This window comes from Brachycentrus maculatus, unplaced genomic scaffold (assembly GCF_059751285.1).
Source record: "Brachycentrus maculatus isolate JH-2025_06_01 unplaced genomic scaffold, ASM5975128v1 h1tg001427l, whole genome shotgun sequence".
Lineage (NCBI taxonomy): Eukaryota > Metazoa > Arthropoda > Insecta > Trichoptera > Brachycentridae > Brachycentrus > Brachycentrus maculatus.
Window position 1 is genome coordinate 1 of NW_028282073.1, and position 18,564 is coordinate 18,564.

The window sequence follows — 18,564 nt, forward strand, 5'->3', positions numbered from 1 at the left end:
TCCCAACCCCAACCCCAACCCCAACCCCAACCCCAACCCCAACCCCAACCCCAACCCCAACCCCTATTTTTTTGTTTATTTTTTGCATGTTTAATTATAAACATCAAAATACCAAACATCTAATATATTATTGGAATATTAACTGCTTTCAAGGACCAAACAAAGTAAAACGTATTACAAAATTATAGGAAAATTGTAACTCTAAAATTTGATGTTATCTCTGCAATTGGCACTATTAGTAATGTTAATTCTGATGTTTGATTATAGCTGAGGCTATTTCCCAACCCAACCCCAACCCCAACCCAACCCCAACCCCAACCCCAACCCCAACCCCAACCCCAACCCCAACCCCATCGGCTTTCATGATATCTTCATGCTGAATTGCAATATACAATAGTTTCATAGATGGCTATTTGACATTAATTTATAATTAGAATGAACTACAATCAACATAACAGACAAATCATACTCCACTGTTGTTGTTTCTTCTCCTTGAGTTTTTGTAAACAAATTAGGTGCTTTGGAATAAGGGACTTTGTTGTTGTTGTTGTTGTTGTTGTTGTTGCTGCTGATGTTGTTGTTGTTGCTTTTGTATGAAGGGGTTGCTGCTGTTATTGCTATTGTTGTTACTATTATTCAGTTGGACGGTATTTCCGAATATTGTTGGATTACTATAACTATTGTTATTGCTGTTGTTATTGCTTTTGTTATTGCTGTTATTATTGCTGTTGTTATTGCTGTTGCTGGAGCTATACCAACTACTGTTATTATAACTTTTGCCATTGCCATTATTATTAATATTGTGATTGTCATTGTTATTAATATTGCGGTTACCATAATTATAAGACTAATGAATTGGAGCTGATATTTGCGATTCCATTGACTGATTATTCATAATTAGAGTAGTATTGTCATAATTGGGGTTTGTTTGGCTGTTGGTGGCACTTTGCTATGGTATGTGAAATTGGTTGCTATTTTGGCTTTAAAGATTATTGGGATGGATTTCGATTGTATTCTCGGTTATTATGTTTCCTGTGCTTGAAGAAGTCGGGTCATTGTTGCTCATCTGGTTGAAGAGTAGTTTGAGGAACTCTTCATCCAATGCTGGCAAATACTCCTTATTTTAAATTAATAGCCGATACTGCTCTGACCCACTCACATTGCCAGATTGCGAAGTGGCAGCCATCGGCTATTCATAAACTACCGTAGGAATAAAAATGCTGACTGAGTCACCGTTATCGACTAGCTGTATTTTGCCTGCATTGACCAAAATTTAGAAGAAGCGAAGCGAAGGGGAAGGTATCATCTTCAATATTATATAGCATCCATAATCATCAGTATGAATAATCATATTATGATATTATAATTTGACTAGCATAACATAAAACACATTTCCTCTGAAATTATGGCATTCCGATTTCAGACCATAAAAACTCCTATTTAACCATAAATAGCTTCACTTTAATAATCAATGAATCAATGATGTTATAAATTTGTATCAATTGTTCGGATTTGTGGCTGCCACATGCCCTTCATACACTTTACAAACCTCTGTCGCTTGCTGATGCCCCACATAGATGCAAGCTGAGTGTTTGGTCCCGTTATCTGCTGTCAAATGATAAAAGTAGTTGATCCCCCCAACAACTTGTGTGAACAATGCATCGATGGTAAATGAGACTGCATTGATGTTAAGTTTCGAGTTGAGTGCTGCGAGATTTTATTGGATTAGATCCTTATGTTATTGTTCGAGTTAAACTCGGGAAAAGCCACCAACCATCATTGCGATGAATATAAAGGATAAAGATATTATAATATGTAATTAATTATAATGCATTTAGGTAGTGGGAGAGATAGTATTTGACTGCTGAATAGATAAACACATACAATTGATTTAATCATCATGGAAAAATTATGGAAACATTATGGATTTCATTACATACATAATCATACCTACTTAGAACCAAACTCAAGCTGAAATCATAGCAAATATAAATAGGATATATATTTCAATTTCTCATATGTTTTTTAATTAATGCATGTTGGTCTCTTCAAATATAAAAAATAGTATCCATCCAATCATTTTCCATTGCAAAACTGACTGACTTTGGGCTTCTTTAGTGAAGTTGAAGCGTTTATAATGCTAACTTTGTTGCTTTTTAGGGATTCTACTTCCTCGGTTTTACCAGTCATAACATTTTCTTTTCCCATGTGAAATTCGACGCATGAATCTTTTTTCAGGTTTTTGTCCATTCTTCTTTGAGGGTTGGCTGAAGTGAGTAATGGGGAATCCATGCCGTCAGTACTCTTTTTATAAGAATCAGCAATCTCTTAGCTTTCATCAATCATCTCAGTTTATATTCCCGAGAAATAGACATGCGCCAATGCTTTTTATGCTGTTATCCTTTAATTTGGGTTCTTTTGAAGCATCATCCTTAAAAGATCCAAAGTTTAGTGTGATAGCTTTTTATATTATTCACCTGAGAAATCGATATTCGCACTTCTGTTTTGAGCCAAAACCTAATTATAAGTCTTGCCTGGGAATGCACTCTTTCCTAAGAGGAGCACATGGAATATGAGGCCAAGACTGTAAACATCGCATATAGGAGAGTACTTTGTATTCATGTCCTTGATGTTGATAACCTAGGGTGCGACATAACCAGGGGTGCCGCATCTTACAAACAAGTAATGGCTCAGGTTGCTAAATTCAGCCAGCCCATAATCAGCAATAACACAAGTCCAGTCATTCTTATGCTTGAAGATGAGGTTTTCAGGTTTCAAATCGCGATGCATAATGTTCTTTGAGTGCATTTCGCGAAGGCCTTTCAGAATCCCATGGATTATCTCACGGACTTGGTGTGGTTTAAACTTATATTTATCCTAAATTAAATATTTGGTACCTTAATTTTATCGTAGAGTTGGCCTCCTTCGAGCAATTCCAGGATTATATACAGGGAATTCTAGGATTCGAAGACTTAGTACACATTCATTGTGTTAGGGTGATTTAAGCATCGTGCAATCTCGATTTATTTAACTAGACATTATTTGCCGTTTTCTTATGCATATGCAGCTTACTTCGAAAATGCTTTCACGGCGTAATGCACTCCGTCTTCTAGTTTCTGTGCTAAATAAACAGAGGCGAAATTGCCTTTCCCTATTTTCTTGATAGGTTTGAACTGCTCGTGGAACCCCCTTTGATTTAGTTTCTTTCTCAAAATTGACCTAAAGGATTAGAGCTGTTGCAAATTTGCTAAAGTATAAGTACAGATTTCTTTTCCTCTTTAGAATTTGATTTCTAGGCTTTCAGGAATATAACTGAACTTCAAATCAAAATCAAACTCCATACTCTTCGATGAATGTTACGGGGCAATTATCTCGATAAGTCCTTGCTAATAAATTTAGAGGCTGACGGCATTGCCTGACCTTTTGACTTGCAGTCTACCCTTCAGGTCATTAAATGTTTGCACTCTTCCTTTTGTGAATAAGTTGTTTGCTTCGATATCCATTTTAATTCTTCTATGAATTATCTTCTAATATTTTAATTGTTTATTTTGCTCAAATTTAATCAAAGATTATAAATCATTAATTTAAATAACGCCTGAAAAGGGTGTATTTCCGTTATCCAATATATCGATGAAATGAAGAATTAGACAAAAAATATTATTGTAATTTAAATGATAAAGTTGTAGGTTTGAGTGACTAATGATATTTGCAGAATTTAGAGTTAATGGAAATCAATATATATAATGAAATTATGAATAATTTTATGACTTCGGTCTGTGGATTGCTTGCTTTGTCGGCTCTGTCGCTGTTGGTCGATTGTCATCCGACATTTTCAGAATATTATGTGCTTTATAATCGAACGTACTCTGTCGATGGCGCAGAGTACTCAATGCGCAAAGAAATTTATAAGCAAAGAATCGCCAACTTTACGCAGTTTACGGACTTCGTTCCGGGAGTGAATCAGCTGACGGATAGGACTGAGTACGAACTGAACGGTAATTGAATATCTTATGCAGCACTCAAAGGGCTCAAAGCGGAGAGTGCGAAGATCCGCGCGGTGCGTTCGAGCAATCGCGGGTCGTCCGCGCATCGCCTGGGACACACTGTCAAATCAGCGCCTGCGAACTTTGATTGGAGATAGCACGACGCAGTCACAGAAGTGAAGGATCAGAAAACGTGTGGGTCCTGTTGGGCGTTTTCCACAACAGCAGTCGCCTAATCCTTTTTAATACTGAACCGAAAGTATAACAAAACGATAGACTTAAGCGAGCAGTATTTGCTCGAATGCACAAGAAACAGTGATTGTAGTGGCGGACTCACAAAATTGGCTTTAGATAAATTCGCAAAAAGTGGGCTTCCTTTAGAGTAAAAATACTAATATTCTCCATAATTTCAGCATTTTAACATTTGTGCAGAAGATGAGTTAATTAGTTCTAAATCCGTCACTTCGTAAGATGAATTTGATGTTAACGACAACGAGCTCATATAGCACTTACTGAAGGGACCAATCTCAATTCATATATCCTCATAATACTTACCATATTACTCTTCAGGAGTCTATAGCTGCCCACAAAAACAAGAATTAGATCATTCAGTTCTTCTTGTTGGTTATACTCCAGATTACTGGATCATTAAGAATTCATGGGGAAAGACTTGGGGAGAAAGAGGTTTTGGAAGGATAACGAGAAATAGATAGTTTAACTGCGATATTGGCGCCTATGTCAATTATTTGAAGCTTAGTGGTTAATTCTTACTTTTATAAAGAGTTTGGGCTTTTGCAATTGCTTGCATTTTGATGGTTGGGTTGTGAAAATAGGGATCTGCTCAAATTAGCTTTATTTTTATTTATTTTATTTTTGTTTATGGCTTAGATAATATTTTGGCTATTTACATATATGTATTCATTAATTTAAAATTACAACTTAACTGCTTTAAGAAGCTCTTATTATCAATCAAGAAGCCGAAATAAAATGTATCCTTGTTGCAAAATTGGCGTCAATGGTTTCAATTAAAAACAGGAAAGCCGAACTCAACCTTCGGGATTTTAAATCTCAAAGACTTATAAAAACTCAGAGATAAAATAGTTCTAGATGTAATTTTAAACTCGAGAATAGTTGTTCAACTCAACCCATTCAGCATTGAAACATGAAAAACTTTATGACTTCGGTCTGTGGATTGCTTGCTTTGTCGGCTCTGTCGCTGTTGGTCGATTGTCATCCGACATTTTCAGAATATTATGTGCTTTATAATCGAACGTACTCTGTCGATGGCGCAGAGTACTCAATGCGCAAAGAAATTTATAAGCAAAGAATCGCCAACTTTACGCAGTTTACGGACTTCGTTCCGGGAGTGAATCAGCTGACGGATAGGACTGAGTACGAACTGAACGGTAATTGAATATCTTATGCAGCACTCAAAGGGCTCAAAGCGGAGAGTGCGAAGATCCGCGCGGTGCGTTCGAGCAATCGCGGGTCGTCCGCGCATCGCCTGGGACACACTGTCAAATCAGCGCCTGCGGACTTTGATTGGAGATAGCACGACGCAGTCACAGAAGTGAAGGATCAGAAAACGTGTGGGTCCTGTTGGGCGTTTTCCACAACAGCAGTCGCCTAATCCTTTTTAATACTGAACCGAAAGTATAACAAAACGATAGACTTAAGCGAGCAGTATTTGCTCGAATGCGTGAATGGTGGTTCATGCGTAATTGGAAATACCACTTAAGGGCTTCTGGCCATCGAAGCCAATGGACTTCCTTTAGAGTAACAATACTCATACTCTCCTTTTTCCCAATACTATGGCATCTGCGCAGAGGATAACTTAATCCATTTAGAGGCAGTACAGCAGAGACTAATAAACATAACCGACACCGAAATAATCGAGCACTTACTTGATGGCCCTATTTCAATCCACATATCTTCATCAAACTGGGAATACTATTCCTTTGGAGTTTTTGATTGCCCAGAAAGTTCCACACTTCCAGACATTCCAGATCACGCAGTCTTGCTGGTTGGATATACTCCAGATTACTGGATCATTAAGAATTCGTGGGGGAAAGGTTGGGGAGAAAAAGGATATGCTAGAATTACGAGGGATCGGAATTATAACTGCTTAATTGGCAGATAGATTGGTCTGTTGAAATTAAATGGTGTGTATTTCTTGGAATATGGAATTATGATCTTCATGTTCGCCTGCTTTTTAGTGGCAGGGATATGATGTGATATGTGCAATGCAATTTATCCCAACCCCAACCCCAACCCCAACCCCAACCCCAACCCCAACCCCAACCCCAACCCCAACCCCAACCCCAACCCCAACCCCACAGTTTATTCTTATTATTATTTAATATATATGTATGGATGTATAATTTACTCACTATCTACTCAAACAGATAGATAATTATACATACATACATAACATATATTATATATTATAAATATCAACACTCAGAAGATTACCAGATCAAATGGGAAAGCAAAACACAAGGAAGACCAACTCCAGAAGAAATGGTAAGCAGTTTAATCAAAAGGAAAGGACACCCTCCAGTTCGGCAGCCAAAGGCGACTATAAAGATCACAAGAGCAAACCGATCAAAAAGAACCACATGAAGCCACATGAAAAACAATAATATAAAAACAGGAAGTTTGATTAAGAGGGCAAGGGCAAAAGAAATAGTGATGTTGATAGGAGTGAAGGCAAGGATACCAGAGACAAGAAGTATATCAAAGGTAGGGAAAATAGCAGATAAAATACTCGAGGGGGAAATAGATAGAACAGTAGAGGCAGATAAAACACCAGGGGAGGCAGCAGGGAAAATAATAGGGAAAATAGCAGAGGAGGCCGTCGAGGAGACAGTAGAGGTGGCAGTCGAGGAGGCAGAGGAGAAGGTAGAGGAGGAAACAGAGGAGAAGGCAGAGGAGAAGGTAGAGGAGAAGGTAGAGGAGGAAGCAGAGGAGGAAGCAGAGGAAGAGGCAGAGAAGAAGGTAGCAGATAAAACAGCAGAGGAGGCAACAGATAAAGCAAAGGAGACGGTAACAAAAACAAGAAAGAAACAAGACTTCCAAAATTTAGCAACAACAACAAATCGAAGAAAAAAGATGCAGATGACATCATCGATCCAATGAACCCTATGAAATCCTTAAAGAAATTGGCAGGCAATTCAGCATTTAAAATTATGTCTTAAGGATTAATGAATGAAGAATAAGAAGAAGATAAATTTGCAGCATTAGGAGCCAATGAAGAATCAGGCGATGAAGAAGAGTATGATGAAGACGAAATTGATATTGAGGGATTGGATGAAGGGGAAGATTAGGAATAAGATGAAGATGCCATATAAGAGGAAGAGGAAGATGGGTAAGATGAAGAAGATGAAGAAGATGAGGAATAAGATGAAGAAGATGAGGATGAGGAATAAGATGAAGAAGATGAGGAGTAAGATGAATAATAAATAATCGATTCATTAGACAATGAAGAAAGAGATGGCGAAATCTAATAATAGTAAGAATAAATGCGACAAAAATTGGAAGCCGCTGCAAAACTGGAATAATAGTAATCAAACTAATAATAGCAATTCCCAGAATAAGAATAGAACGAGGAATAAGCAAACAAAAATGTGGACATCAGTGTCATAAACCTGAAAATCCAATAAACTTTAGCAGTACTAATTTATTTATAGCAAAGGTTTTAATGAACGTGAGTCGTTTAGGGCAGGGTAATTCAAGGAAGTTTCATCTCGTCAAACTGAAGAAGTATATTCATCAGTATTATGGATATAATTTTTAGCTGATTGACCATTTCTTGAGTTTCTTGAATCCAATGGAAATGATACAATTCTTCTAGGCCAATTAAACGCAGAGGCCTCTCACTATTCGCGCCAATACATTGAAGACTAGGAGGAAAGATTTGGCACAAACTCTAATCCAAAGAGGAGTTAACTTGGATCCCTTGGCAGACTGGAGCAAAGCTGGTATCAAGATCTATGAGACCAAGGTCCCCATCGGCGCGACTCCTGAATACCTTGCAGGTCATTACATGCTGCAAAGTGCCTCTTCATTCTTGCCAGTGCTCGCCTTAGATCCACAAATGAATGAAAAGATCTTAGACATGGCAGCTGCTCCCGGAGGAAAGACTTCCTATATTGCGCAAATGATGAAAAATACAGGCTGCATCTTTGCAAATGATTTAAAGAAGTAAAGGCTACGAGCTTTGCACTTCAACTTATTTCGACTGGGAGTCACAAACACTGTTGTTACATGCCGCGACGGCCGGAAATATTCAAAGATTTTCCCTAATACTTTCGATCGTGTTTTATTGGATGCCCCATGTACTGGTCTTGGTATTATCTCAAAGGATATGTCCATAAAGGCAAATCGAATGCTGATCGATATCTACAAAAACTCACACGTCCAAAAGTAACTCATTCTCTCCGCGATCGACTGCGTTAAGGTCGGCGGCGTTGTCGTATATTCGACTTGCTCAGTTTCTCCTCTTTAAAATGAAGAAGTCGTGAATTTCGCATTAAAAAAAAGATACATAAAAATAGTCGACGTAGACGACTCTATTGAAGTCGGAGAGAGCGGCCTGACCAAATTCATCGATAAGAGATATGATATCACCCTAAAGAAAACAAAGAGAATATATCCTCATGTGCATAACATGGATGGGTTTTATTTTGCTAAATTGGTGAAATTAGCAAATGGTAAGAAAATCGACGTCGTGAAAGTAGAAAGTGAAGGCAAAGAAATCACCGATGAATGAGCGGACTCACACAAATAAGGAATATGATTGATTATTTAAATTCTGATAAGTTAAATAAATATGTGTATTCCTGCAAGTGCGTGATTTTTGAGGTAGCATATATAAATTCTCGAAGATTTGATAGTCAACAGACGGAGGCTATTGATATTGAGGTTTAAGTATACAATTTTTAAAAAATTTCCTATCCCTAATAAATGGGAACTCATACAATGTCCGGATAAAAAGAGCATCTCCTGAGTGGGAGCCATCCAGTGAAAACATTTCTCATAATGAAATGAGCCATATTATTCGAAGAAAATCCCTGTAATACTCGAAGCCCATACCAATGATTATCACTGTCCTTAACATGCAACAATAGTATACAATATAAATATGTTAATAAAAATGCATATATACAGATAAAAATAAAAGTATGAACATGAAAATATGCTGCATGAATAAACAACAGCTATATTCTCCTGCAAAATCTATAAAACTAAAAATTATGTTATCTAATTTGTCTGAATTCACTCTTAGCAGTGCCAATCTGATCATAAATATCTTAAATAATTATAACTTTAATTGCGCATCATCATTATTTTATAAGAGCCATATGATTCCTCACAATAGGGAAGAGCGCAAGTTACCTTCCCACGAGCAAGTACTCGAGGAAAAGGCCAGGAAATGGAGACAATTCAACAATAAGAAGTTCAGTGAAAAGAAAAAGCAAGGCTTTGTTGATACTCAGAAGGAAAGTTTGCCACCTGAAATCCTCCGCAAAATCATGAAGGATCATACTGACTACTCAGGTCGCAAATATCGAGTGGACAAAAGAGTGCATATTGGGGCCCTAAAATATGCCCCTCATGCAATTTACAAGCTCCTGGAAAATTCACCAATGCCATGGTAACAGATCCGAAATGTAAAAGTACTTTACCATATTACTGGCGCCATCACCTTCGTTGATGAAATCCCTAAAGTGATCGAGCCGGTTTATGTGGCACAGTGGGGGACGATGTGGATCATGATGCGAAGATAGAAGAGAGATCGCAGACATTTCAAAAGAATGAGATTCCCGCCCTTTGATGATGAGGAGCCTCCTCTTGACTATGGAGACAACATATTGGAAATGTAGCCATTATAGCCGATCAGCATGTAACTGGATGAAGTCGAGGATAATGCCGTGTATGACTGGTTCTATGACAAACAGCCGCTAAAGCATACACAGTTCGTCAATGGCCCTTCATATAGGAAGTGGCACTTACCACTAAAAATAATGTCAAATCTCCACCGTCTCTCCAATCAGCTTCTCTCGGACATCGTCGATAAAAATTACTATTATCTCTTTAACCTAAAATCGTTTTACACTGCAAAAGCCCTGAATATTGCTATTCCAGGAGGCCCTAAATTTGAGCCACTGTATCGAGACCTGAAGGATTTCGATGAAGACTGGAACTAATTCAATGATATCAACAAGATTATTGTAAGGCATCCGATTCGAACTGAATATAAGATTGCATTTCCCCATCTGTATAACAACAGACCTCGACAGGTGACTATGCAAGCTTATCATTACCCAGCGAGTGTCTACGTCAAGCAAGAAGACCCATAAATCCCGACATTTGTCTTTGATCCCTCCTTGAACCCCATTACCGCCCATAAAGTCAACAAGCAGGTCACCAAGTATACAGATATTCCCGAAGAAGAACTAACAGAAGAGGAACTTGAAGAGATAGATTTTGGGCAAGGTTTCGAGCCGCTCCTCGCAGATTAGCCACTTGCAGATCGAGATACAACAAATGGAATCGAATTGCTATGGGCACCTCGGCCTTTTAATGACCGATGTGGTAAAATGAAAAAAGCTTATGATATATCTTTGATTTCTCATTGGTATAAGGAACGATGTCCAACAGGCTACCCCGTCAAGGTTCGTGTGAGCTATCAAAAACTACTAAAATCATGGGTCATCAACTAACTCCATCGAAAGAAGCCAAAATCACAGAAGAAGAGAAGTTTACTAAAAGCATTTGCAAGCACTAAATTCTTTCAGTTCACAGAAATGGACTGGGTGGAAGTCGGCCTCCAAGTCTGCAGACAAGGCTTCAACATGCTCATGCTTTTGATCCATCGAAAGAATCTAAATTTCTTGCATCTCGATTATAACTTTAACTTGAAGCCTGTGAAGACACTCACCACAAAGTAGCGTAAACGATCCAGATTCGGCAATGCATTCCATTTGTGCAGATAAATATTCAGAATGGTGAAATTGGTTATTGACTGCAATGTGCAGTATCGTCTCGGAAATGTCGATGCATTTCAGCTCGCTGATGGATTACAGTATCTTTATGCGCACATTGGACAGCTATCCGGAATATACAGATATAAGTATCGAGTGATGAGGCAGATAAGAATGTGTAAAGATGTGAAGCATATTGTCTATTATCGGTTTAATACTGGTCCTGTTGGGAAGGGGCCTGGTGTCGGAGTGTGGGCACCTGCATGGAGGGTTTGGCTTTTCTTTTTGAGAGGTATTACTCCATTGCTGGAAAGATGGCTAGGAAACCTGCTGGCCAGGCAATTCGAAGGCAGGCATTCGAAAGGACTTGTGAAAGTTGTCACCAAACAAAGAGCTTAATCTCATTACGATTTATAATTGAGAGCTGCAGTGATGAAAGATATTATGGATATGATGCCCGAAGGCATAAAATCCAACAAAGCAAAGACAATAATGCAGCATTTTGCGGAGGCTTGGAGATGCTGGAAGGCAAACATTCCTTGGAAAGTGCCAGGAATGCCTGCTCCAATTTAAAACATGATTTTGAGGTATGTAAAACAGAAAGCTGACTGGTGGACAAACTCTGCCTATTACAATAGGGAAAGAATCAAACGTGGTGCAACTGTTGATAAGACAGTCTGTAAGAAGAATCTAGGCAGATTAACGAGGCTATTCCTGAAATCAGAGCAAGAGAGGCAGCACAACTACTTGAAAGACGGCCCTTATATTTCGGCCGAGGAAGGAGTTGCACTCTATACAACGGTCGTGCATTGGCTCGAAGCGAGAAAATTCAGTCATATCCCGTTCCCTCCCATAAACTATAAACATGACACTAAAATCCTGACTCTTGCTCTGTAGCGTCTGAAGTAGGCATACTCTGTGAAATCCCGTTTGAATCAATCGCAGAAATAATAGTTAGCCCTCGTCGAACAGGCCTATGATAACCCCTATGAGACCTTAGCCCGAATTAAAAGGCATCTCCTTACTCAGCGTGTTTTCAAATAGTCTTCACTCGCCTTTATGTAACTTTATTCACATATTATCCCCACCTATGAAATCGATCCCTTAGAGAAAATCACTGATGCTTACCTCGACCAGTATCTCTGGTACTAAGCAGACAAGCGAAGGCTATTTCCAAATTGGGTGAAGCCAAGTGATACATAGCCACCACCACTTCTTCTTTATAAATACTGCCAAGGGATCAATAATCTCCACGGAGTTTGGGACTGTTCAGAAGGCCAATCGATAGTCCTCTTACAAACCAGACTGGAAAAGCTATACGAAAAGATAGATCTCACCATGTTGAACCGCTTACTAAGACTCATCGTCGATCATAACATCGCTGACTATATGACAACCCGCAACAACATTGTTATAAACTTCAAAGATATGAATCACACTAACTTCTTTGGCATAATTTTAGGTCTACAGTTCACTTCATTCGTCTATCAGTTTTATGGCCTGATCATTGATTTATTGCTTATGGGTTTGAATCGTGCAAACTAGTTGGCAGGTCCTCCTGAAGCAGAAAACGAATTCATGATTTACAAGTCTATTTAATTAGAAACAAAACATCCAATTCGGTTATATCTTCGTTATGTCGATCACATCTACATTCTATTTCGATTCACAGCAGACGAGAGCAGGGAACTTATCCAAAGATACCTCACATAAAACCCTGATCCAAATAACTAAAATGTCATTGGGTACAATAATAAGAAATGCTGGCCAAAAGACTGTCGCATGCGTCTCATGAAAGGTGATGTGAATCTTGGTCGAAGTGTGTTTTGGTAAATGAAGAATAGGCTACCTCGTTGCATTACAACAATCAACTGGGAATATACATTTGTTTCTGTATACTCGAGAGATAACCCTAACTTGCTTTTCAGCATGAATGGATTTGAAGTGAGGATCCTGCCTAAAGATCGAGGCACCGATGAGTAAAGAGAAGGAGTATGGAAGCTTCGAGATTAAATCACGAAGTAAGTGACAGCCAATGCATATATTCGTATTGACGATGATTCATTCAAGAGATTTGATAATCGGGTTAGGCAGATATTGATGGCTTCGGGCTCAACGACTTTTACGAAGATATCGAATAAGTGGAACACAACTTTAATCGGCTTAATGACATATTTTCGAGAGGCAATTATACACACTGAGGAAATGCTTGATTTGCTCGTTAAATCAGAAAATAAGATACAAACTAGAATTAAAATAGGCCTCAATTCCAAAATGCCAAGTAGGTTCCCTCCTGTTGTTTTTTATACACCAAAGTAACTGGGTGGACTCGGTATGCTCTCGATGGGCCACATTCTGATCCCTCAGGCCGATCTGAGGTACTCGAAACAAACTGAACAAGGAATTACACATTTCAGGGCTGGAATGTCGCATGAAGAGGACCAACTCATTCCCAACCTGTATCGATATATTCAAACCTGGGATTCATAGTTCGTGGACAGTCAGCGAGTCTGGGCTGAATACGCTATAAAAAGGCAAGAAGCAAAAGCTCAAAACCGAAGGCTGACTTTAGACGATCTCGAAGAGTCTTGGGATCACGGTATTCCCAGAATAAACACCCTTTTCCAAAAAGACAGGCTCACTTTGGCTTATGATAAAGGATGGAGGTGTAGACAATAATTCAAACAATACCAGCTGTTGAAACAGAACCCATTTTGGTGGACTCACCAGAAGCATGATGGCAAACTTTGGAACTTAAATAACTACCGGACCGACATGATACAAGCTTTAGGCGGAGTCGAGGGCATACTCGAACATACACTTTTCAAAGGAACATATTTCCCGACTTGGGAAGGGCTGTTTTGGGAGAAGGCTTCAGGTTTCGAAGAATCGATGAAATATAAGAAGCTAACCCACGCGCAAAGATCTGGGCTCAACCAAATTCCGAATCGAAGGTTTACACTTTGGTGGTCACCAACCATAAACCGAGCAAATGTGTATATTGGTTTCCAAGTCCAGTTAGACCTCACGGGCATATTCATGCATGGTAAAATCCCAACCCTAAAAATATCTCTAATTCAAATGTTTAGGGCTCATTTATGGCAGAAAATACATTAGTCAGTGGTCATGGACTTATGCCAAGTATTCGACATGGAACTCGAAACCTTAGAAGTTGATACAGTCCAAAAATAAACAATCCACCCCCGTAAAAGCTACAAAATGAACTCCTCTTGTGCAGACATAATTCTATTCGCATCTTTTAAGTGGCAAATAAGTAAGCCATGTCTCCTGCATGAAAATAAGTAAGATTACGATGGTACAACATCAAATAAGTTTTGGATTGATGTGCAGTTGAGATGGGGGGATTATGACTCGCATGATATCGAGAGATATGCACGAGCTAAGTTCCTGGACTACACAACCGACAGCATATCAATATATCCATCTCCGACTGGATGTCTCATTGCTATTGATCTCGCCTATAACATGCATTCCACATTCGGCAATTATTTCCCTGGGATTCGGACACTAATGCTGCAGGCCATGAATAAAATTATGAAGGCTAATCCGGCTATATATGTGCTGCGTGAAAGAATAAGAAAAGGATTGCAGTTGTATTCCTCAGAACCCACATAGCCTTATTTAAATTCTCAGAACTACACAGACTTGTTCATGAATCAGACTATTTGGTTTGTTGATGACACTAATGTGTATCGAGTCACAATTCATAAGACCTTTGAGGGAAATTTAACGACCAAACCAATCAATGGAGCAATCTTCATATTCAATCCGAAGACTGGGCAACTATTCTTGAAGGTCATTCACACGAGTGTTTGGGCAGGCCAGAAGAGATTGGGACAGTTAGCAAAATGGAAAACAGCCGAGTAAGTTGCAGCACTAATTCGAGCACTTCCTCCAGAAGAGAGGCCTAAACAGATTATAGTCACTCGTAAGGGCATGCTTGATCCCTTATAAGTACATCTCTTAGATTTCCCGAACATTGTCATCAAAGGCTCTGATCTGCAACTTCCCTTCCAATCCTCCCTAAAAATATAGAAATTCGCAGAATTAATCCTAAAATCAACTGAACCCCAAATGGTCCTATATAATCTCTATGACGATTGGCTAAAGAGCGTGTCAAGTTTCACTGCATTTTCAAGGCTGATGCTTATCCTACGAGCTTTGCATGTAAATGTCGATAAATCACGGGCAATTATGAAGAGCAATAAGAACATCATAACAAAACCAAATCATATATGGCCAAGCCTTACCGACGAGGAATGGATTAAAGTTTAGGTGGAGTTGAAGAATCTGGTCATCAATGACTACGCCAAGAAAAACAATATCAATGTTGCTGCATTAACGCAGTTGTAGATCCGTGATATCATACTTGGTATGGAGCTGCCTACTGCCTCCGCCAACATCCTCAACGAACAGACCAAGGCCATTTAGGCTCGCAACAACGAACAAGGAGCAACAGTGACAGTGCAGACAACCAACGAGCAAAACCAAAGAATCACAACAACTGCTACATCAAATTATGAGCAAGCCGCATTCAAGTCGCATACTGATTGGAGATTGCGTGCTATATCTGCTGGAGGAATGCTTATGAGAGTGGCAAACGTGTGGGTTAACTCCGAAGATCCCCTACATGACCATAAGAACGAGAAAATCCCAACCCCAACCCCAACCCCAACCCCAACCCCAACCCCAACCCCAACCCCAACCCCAACCCCAACCCCAACCCCTGATTTAAAAATACAGATTTTTGGATACTTGTATGGGAAGACAATATAAAACACAATCAGATAAATACGGTGCATTGTTTTAGTGCCTCAGGTTGGTAACCGCGACATAATATCGGTTCCGAATCAAATCCCTGAATCTGAATTTTTGAAAGGGTTAGAACCATTCGGCTGGATCCACACATCCCCCTAAGAGAAGAACTTATTAACTCTCAACGAAGCATTCATGCATTCTAAATTTATCACTGATAATTCGTCATGGCAGGTAGATAAGACAATAGTGCTGAATGTAGGTTTCACACCCGGCAGTATATCTCTAACAGCGTATAAGGTAAACCTCTCTGGATATGAATGGCTACGTGCGAACAGATAGACCAACCCAAACCCAATCTTGTTTACAAGTGCATACTATGAGAAACTTCAGCTCCTGCTATCTGAGAAGTTCTTGGGATACTTCATGATTCCTGATAATATGATGTGGAATTACAATTTTGTAGGTCTAGGAGTTGTGAACAACATTAAATATGCAGTTGTTCCTGGGAACCCTAAAGACTTCTATCATGAGTCACATCGGCCTGCGCATTTCCTCAGGTTCATTCGGTCTGAAGAGGAAAATGAAGAGGAAGAGAAAATCGATCATGAGGATCTATATGAGTGAGAGAGAGTGATCATTAAACAAACAATTAAACGATTGCTATGAAAAGAAGAATTTACGATTCTATTAAAGACTATAAAACCCAAAGTAGTGGCTATACTAATATATTATCCATGATGTAGTATGCTTTATTGAATACAGCTATTGCTCAATTACAATCAAATTTAGCAAATAGGTGACCTTAGCCATGAGACCGAAGCATTTGTTGTGGGCATTCTCATAAGTTGCTGTAATAGTGGTGCATGCTCATGACATGATAATACTGAACGTGATAGAAAATACGCTAAAATTTTCACATCAGAAAGACATCTCCACATTATTTGTGGTAAGAAGACTAACATCGATCAGTATTTATTTACTCCGCTTTAATTTAAAATCCTTGTATCAGCGATATCGCATTTAAACAATATTCAAATATACATAACATCCGTAGTTTATTGAATGTACCACTCCCCCGAACTTCACGAATCATGCATCAAGACCCTTGAACAGCTCTCCCTCCTTTCCGCTTAAATCTTTACTTACTACTTTTCGCCCTCAGTTCCGACACTATCCCGTAAACCCCTTTATAAACTTAAATCGTCAGTGCTGCATCTTTACACATTCGTGTATGAGCACTGCACCTCGAAGCCTGCCTACGAATAGAAGATGATCGAGCTATTCAAGACTTCCCTTCAAGAACACCTCCTCAAACATGTTTAAATCTTGAGCCAAAACTTCAAATCCAGGTCCTTCCATAACAACAGCTCTCTGATAAAAACATTCAACTCTATTTGGGACAGCTATCTCTCTTTCAATCAAATACTTTCAAAGCGTATCTTCGCTTTTCTGGTAATAATTTCGATGACTAACCGTATAGAATAGATACTATTTGCAAGCCAATGAGTATTAGTCACTGTAGAAGATTGGGATGAAGGTTTTTATAGCCACTTTTTTTACGGAGAATACTGCTAAGGCCTTTCTCGGAGCGTATTGCGATGAATTGTAAAAAGCTAGGAAATGTCGTATTGTTGGGGATATTGAGTTGCGCTATTTTAGTTAAATATTAACCATGATCAGTAGCAATGTACCCAGTGAGAACAACCACGCAGATCCGAACAGTAGTAGAAGCCAAACGACTCAATACTTCACCTTACTCAAAGTATCCCATACAAACCTATCCATAGTAAATCTACTACAGCGAAGCCGACAAATACTACACAAAAATCTACATATAAAACCACAACTCGTAACCCATCAACTACCTCAACCTTATCAACAATCTCTCCTATTTCGAGTAAGTCCTGCAACAGAAATCCATACACTTCCTACTCCCCGAAGAATGTCATGAACTACGGCAGATATTCAAAGAGAAGCTCGTCAAACAGTTCACTGACCAGCTCATCAGACATCCCTATGGTTTTCGATACTACCTGAAGTATCATAAGATTGATGTAACTATAAATAAAATGTGTAGGAGTTAAAGATGGTGCACAAAGTGTATGGGAAGCTAGAGGGATTTTAAAAGCTGCGGAACTAGCTTTATGAGTTCATCATTGAAGAGGGTTATGTGCGATTTAATGAGATGAGCAAAGGAGCAAAGCATGTTCGTAATAGCACAGCCGAAAGTAACAGAGAAAGCACTAAATCGAACAATTCTTCGTAGATGATCATAACAAGCCTTTACTAATACTACACATCTTACATAAAACTAATCTCTGAATCCTTCCATAAGAACTAATAAATGCAAATCTCCCTAAAAAATAGCTTTGAGAAGCTGATTTCGAAGCTGGAGAAGATAACCGAACTGCTCTTCGAATTCACCATCTACTCGCTCTCCAACAATCTATTCTCCACGAGTCAGGACACTCACACCCACTCCCTCAACAAATAAATAATTATCACGCTCTTTGAGCAACTCTCCTACAAAGATGAATTCATCAGTTTCTATCAGAACTATCTCGAGAACTGCATCATCACAAGCAACCTGCAGTATACAACATAGAAGTAGTTTATCAACACAATAAACCATATGTAAGGATATTGTTTAAGATTGTATAGATGTGGGAGTGAGTCGACATCGGAACTGAATAAGCTATTGGAAGATTACATGGAATCGCCATCTGTTAATGACTTGGATCTGACACAAGAACTAAAGTCAATAAGCTTCAATGTAATTATCAAACGAGTAAACATAGGTGAAGATTATGGCACTT

General features: G+C 38.9%; 1 protein-coding gene and 2 pseudogenes across 1 annotated transcript; all 3 read left to right on the forward strand.

Annotated features, from left to right (window-relative positions):
• The first annotated feature begins 3,889 nt into the window (after nt 1-3,889).
• LOC148299009 (digestive cysteine proteinase 3-like) lies at nt 3,890-6,123 on the forward strand (annotated as a pseudogene).
• A 551-nt stretch (nt 6,124-6,674) lies between these two features.
• LOC148299010 (uncharacterized) lies at nt 6,675-8,813 on the forward strand. The gene is given in 2 exon segments (XM_088276454.1): nt 6,675-7,028; nt 7,708-8,813. Coding segments are annotated over 2 exon segments (1,401 nt in total). The 3' UTR covers nt 8,755-8,813.
• A 533-nt stretch (nt 8,814-9,346) lies between these two features.
• On the forward strand, nt 9,347-12,169 carry LOC148299011 (uncharacterized; annotated as a pseudogene).
• The last annotated feature ends 6,395 nt before the right edge of the window (nt 12,170-18,564 follow it).